This window comes from Ricinus communis, chromosome 8, assembly GCF_019578655.1.
Source record: "Ricinus communis isolate WT05 ecotype wild-type chromosome 8, ASM1957865v1, whole genome shotgun sequence".
NCBI classification, from domain to species: Eukaryota; Viridiplantae; Streptophyta; class Magnoliopsida; order Malpighiales; family Euphorbiaceae; genus Ricinus; species Ricinus communis.
Genome location: NC_063263.1, coordinates 17508009 through 17512062, shown reverse-complemented (window position 1 = coordinate 17512062; position 4054 = coordinate 17508009). Strand labels below are relative to the sequence as shown.

Genomic DNA, 4054 nt, shown 5'->3' with positions numbered 1-4054 from the left:
ACACTATTTGCAAGCTGTTGTCTAGGTGCTATTTTAAGAGATTCCAAAGGGCAAATTAACTAGAAGATGGTTTTCTGCCTTCCTTATTCTGTAGCTGTTGTAGTCCTGAGAATTGCGTTGGATTTTGCAGAGGTTAAGGGTTGTGACTGCATCTTGGTGGAAATCGGATTCTAAGAGTTCAGTCAGTAATGCCGTCCATTCCTTTCCTGAATGTCCTTGGAGCATAGAAGCCGTGGATTTTGATATATATATATATAATAGCTGTTTTGAATGATTTTTATATACTTAGAATTACGGCTGTTCTTGAGTATTATAAATTATCAATCTTTCCTTTCTATCTACCACCTTCTCTCTGTCTTAAATGTGGATAACATACATGGGGTGAGCTACTAACTGTGAACTATAATGGCATTGCCTCAAACATCCCCAGAAATTTTAGATTAAGAAAAGAGAAGATCCAGCTAACACAGAAATGGAAAACAATAATTATAAGAGGGTGCTCAGTGGGCTCTTTAATTTTTGTTTTTTCTGTTAGAATAATTACTTCGAACTCCAAATCTCACCGCCCGCCCTAAAAACACCTGCAAATTATTAAGCCAGCCAAAGTCGACTGGTTTTAATTGTCAAGAAAAGAAAAAAAGAAAAAGTCGATTGGCTTTTTATTATAACAAAGAAAGAGATACAACAGCATAGACAGAAAATTAATTTAAGAGTTTCTCTTGCTCTATCTCTCACATGCCTAAGGTGTGACTAAAGTTGAATTTGTAATAAAGACTGATACGAAAAGTTACACACAAATCAGTTGGTGGGGGTTGAGCTGATGGAAAAACACTTCTTCTTAAGCATATTCACATGTCCAACTCATACACACCCCTTCTCCTTCTCCTTATAAGTCTTTCATTTCATCATTTTCCATTTAAACAAAGTTTTACTTCTACACAAACACAAACTCTCTTTCTCTCTTTTTCTCTCTCTCTTTCCAACTCTTTCTTTCTTTCTTTCTTTTTATGATCTCTCAAATGGATTTGCTAATGCTACTGTATGGATTCTTGATCTTGTACTCCCTCTTCCTGCTTTTTAAGCGGGCTGGTGGGAGAAGAGATCAAGAATGTTACATTCTAGACTATGAGTGTTACAAACCAACTGATGACAGAAAGCTTGACACTAATTTCTGCGGAGAGCTTATTACGAGGAACAAGAATCTCGGTCTTAATGAGTATAAGTTTCTCTTGAAAGCAATTGTAAGCTCTGGCATTGGAGAACAAACCTACGCTCCAAGAATGGTTTTCGACGGCCGAGAAGAAAACCCTACTTTTGAAGATGGGATCTTGGAGATGGAAGAATTCTTTCATGATAGCATCGAAAAACTTCTGTCCAGGTCAGGCATATCTCCTCAAGAAATTGATGTGCTTATAGTAAATGTATCAATGTTATCTGTAGCACCTTCTTTGTCCTCTAGAATCATAAATCGCTACAAAATGAGAGAGGATATCAGGTCTTTCAATCTTACTGGGATGGGGTGTAGTGCTAGTCTTATATCTGTCAATATTGCACAGAACATTTTCAAGTCTCACAAGAATGTTTGCGCACTTGTTGTGACATCAGAGTCTCTGACTCCAAATTGGTATTCAGGCAATGATAGATCAATGATTCTTGCAAATTGTTTGTTTCGCTCTGGTGGGTGTGCGATGCTTTTAACTAATAAAAGAGCACTAGAGCACAAAGCTATGTTCAAACTGAAGTGTTTAGTAAGAACACATCATGGAGGTAGAGATGAGTCTTATGAATGTTGCCTCCAAAAAGAAGATGATCAAGGAAGGCCAGGTTTTCATCTGGGGAAGTCACTCCCAAAGGCAGCGACAAGAGCTTTTGTCGACAACCTGAGGGAGATTTCCCCAAAGATCTTGCCAATAAGGGAACTGCTTAGATTCTCAATCATGACATTCATAAGAAAATGGAGCCAAAGCCGAAATTCAGGCAAAGGAGGAGGAGCAACAACACCAGCGCCTAGGCCAGTGATTAATATGAGGACAGGAGTTGATCATTTCTGTATCCATACGGGTGGAAAAGCAGTAATAGATGGAATTGGGGTGAATCTTGATTTGTCTGAGTATGACTTGGAGCCAGCAAGAATGACTCTACATAGATTTGGCAATACATCTGCAAGTAGTCTTTGGTATGTGTTGGCATACATGGAAGCCAAGAAAAGGTTAAAAAAAGGTGATAGGATATTGATGATAAGCTTTGGTGCAGGGTTTAAATGCAACAGCTGTGTGTGGGAAGTTGTTAGAGACTTAGAAAATAGTAATGTGTGGAAGGATTGCATTGATAGCTACCCACCAAAAACCTTGGCTAACCCATTCATGGAGAAGTATGGTTGGATATATAATGAAGATGAAAGCACCTTTGTTCTTCCTCAGTTTGAGAAAAATTAAAACAACAAAAGAACTACAATTGCTTCTTCAGCAAAAAGGATTTTTAGTTATTATTATTAAAAGGGTCTTTCTTTCTTTCTTTTTTTTTCTTTTGCCAATGTTTAGTTATCTCTTTCTCATCCATAGTTACCTTTTTGTTTTTCTTAGTTATTAGATATTTCAATTTTAATTTGTAAACTATTTTAAGTTGTTATTTTTATTAATCATTGTTATTTCCCACTTTGTGTGGATTTCATAACCCAATAAGATGTGCTGCTTCCAGAATGAGGAGAAGTTTGCTATCCTATTGGAGGGCTGTAATTTTAATTTTTCCCATTTTTTCTTTTACAGATTGATAATGTGGTACTGTGTTATGGTTCTGAATTTTGTTTTTCTTTTTCTTTTTTTAACTTTTCAAGAGTGCATTTCTCTCTATCTCTCTTTCCTTTCTGTATCTTAATTTCTTGAATTCAATTTTTCTTTATTACCACTGACCTGGAACACATGCATGTTGTGTAACTTGTACTAAAGAGAATGGTTCATGTTATAAAGTATAACTATTTAAGAGCAACACTAATTGCAGGAAGCAGAAGAGGGCCCAAATTAAAGAAGCTGATTTCTTTTTTGAGACTTTTATTTAATTTCTAACTAAAGCTGTTTTAGTTTACCCACTAGATCTTAATATATCTAGTTATGCTTTTGTATCCTGTCAAAGAATTGAATCGAACTAGCTACATAGAAACCTATAAATATAAAGATTCATCTTGAAGAACAAATAATACAGTACCAAAAAGAATAATAGAAACAAATTTTTATTCTTTTAAAAGAATTTTTTTTTTTGAACTGTTATCTTAACAGAATTTGACCCATTATAGATGCTGCCATTGGCAAGAAAATTATATGCATGGGTTTTGGGGCAATCTAAGCCCGTGTGATCCCCCCAGTTCCCGGGCCTAACCCCACCTGCTTTTAGTTTTGTATCGAAAACTTCTCAAAAAAAAGATCTTTCTCTTCCCTCTTTCGAGCATAGTCAGTATATATATCTAGCTTTCATGCATCCTAGGGTAAGCTGTGTACTAAGACACCTCTTGTCTTTGCTTAACACACTCCCCCGAATTTTCCAGCTATATATCAGGTTCGAACAGGTCGTCTTCAGGGCAAGTCCTGGCTCGGCCGTAAGGTCAACCAAGACAGACAAACCCGCCAAGCCGAGGAGGCAGTTAGATTAGGAAGCCTCAATACGGAAGCTGACTTAGTCTCAATCTCAATCATCTCAATTATATGCATGATAAGAGTACTACTACTGAAATCGTAACTGATAAGTGGTAAGAGTTTTGCCATGTGAAGGAAAGGTTTTGGGCTCTGGTTCTTTTGCTGTGCTTTCATGGGTTAATATTTTGGAGTCTTCTAAGTGCTAAAGAATGCAAAATGATTAGAAAAGAAGTGTGATGACAAGGCCAAGATAAAGATTGTCAAGGCGAGGACTGAAAATTATAGGTTTTATACCTTTGTCTTTAAAATATTACAGTCTAATCCTTTAACTCTTATGTTGTTATTCTTTTTAACCAATTGTGAATTAAATTTTCAAAAGGATTTATTAAGAAAGCAACAAATTTTTATTCTTAATTATAATAGTATTT

General features: G+C 36.0%; 1 protein-coding gene across 1 annotated transcript; it reads left to right on the top strand.

Moving 5' to 3' along the window:
- The first annotated feature begins 718 nt into the window (after positions 1 to 718).
- Positions 719 to 2798, top strand: LOC8273206 (3-ketoacyl-CoA synthase 12). Its single transcript, XM_002534116.4, has one exon. The coding sequence runs from the start codon at positions 1008 to 1010 to the stop codon at positions 2433 to 2435; it is 1428 nt and encodes a 475-aa protein (XP_002534162.1). The 5' UTR covers positions 719 to 1007; the 3' UTR covers positions 2436 to 2798.
- The last annotated feature ends 1256 nt before the right edge of the window (positions 2799 to 4054 follow it).

Coding starts and splice junctions, on each gene's coding strand:
- LOC8273206 (XM_002534116.4), top strand. CDS start 1,008: ATGATCTCTCAAATGGATTTGCTAATGCTACTGTATGGATTCTTGATC.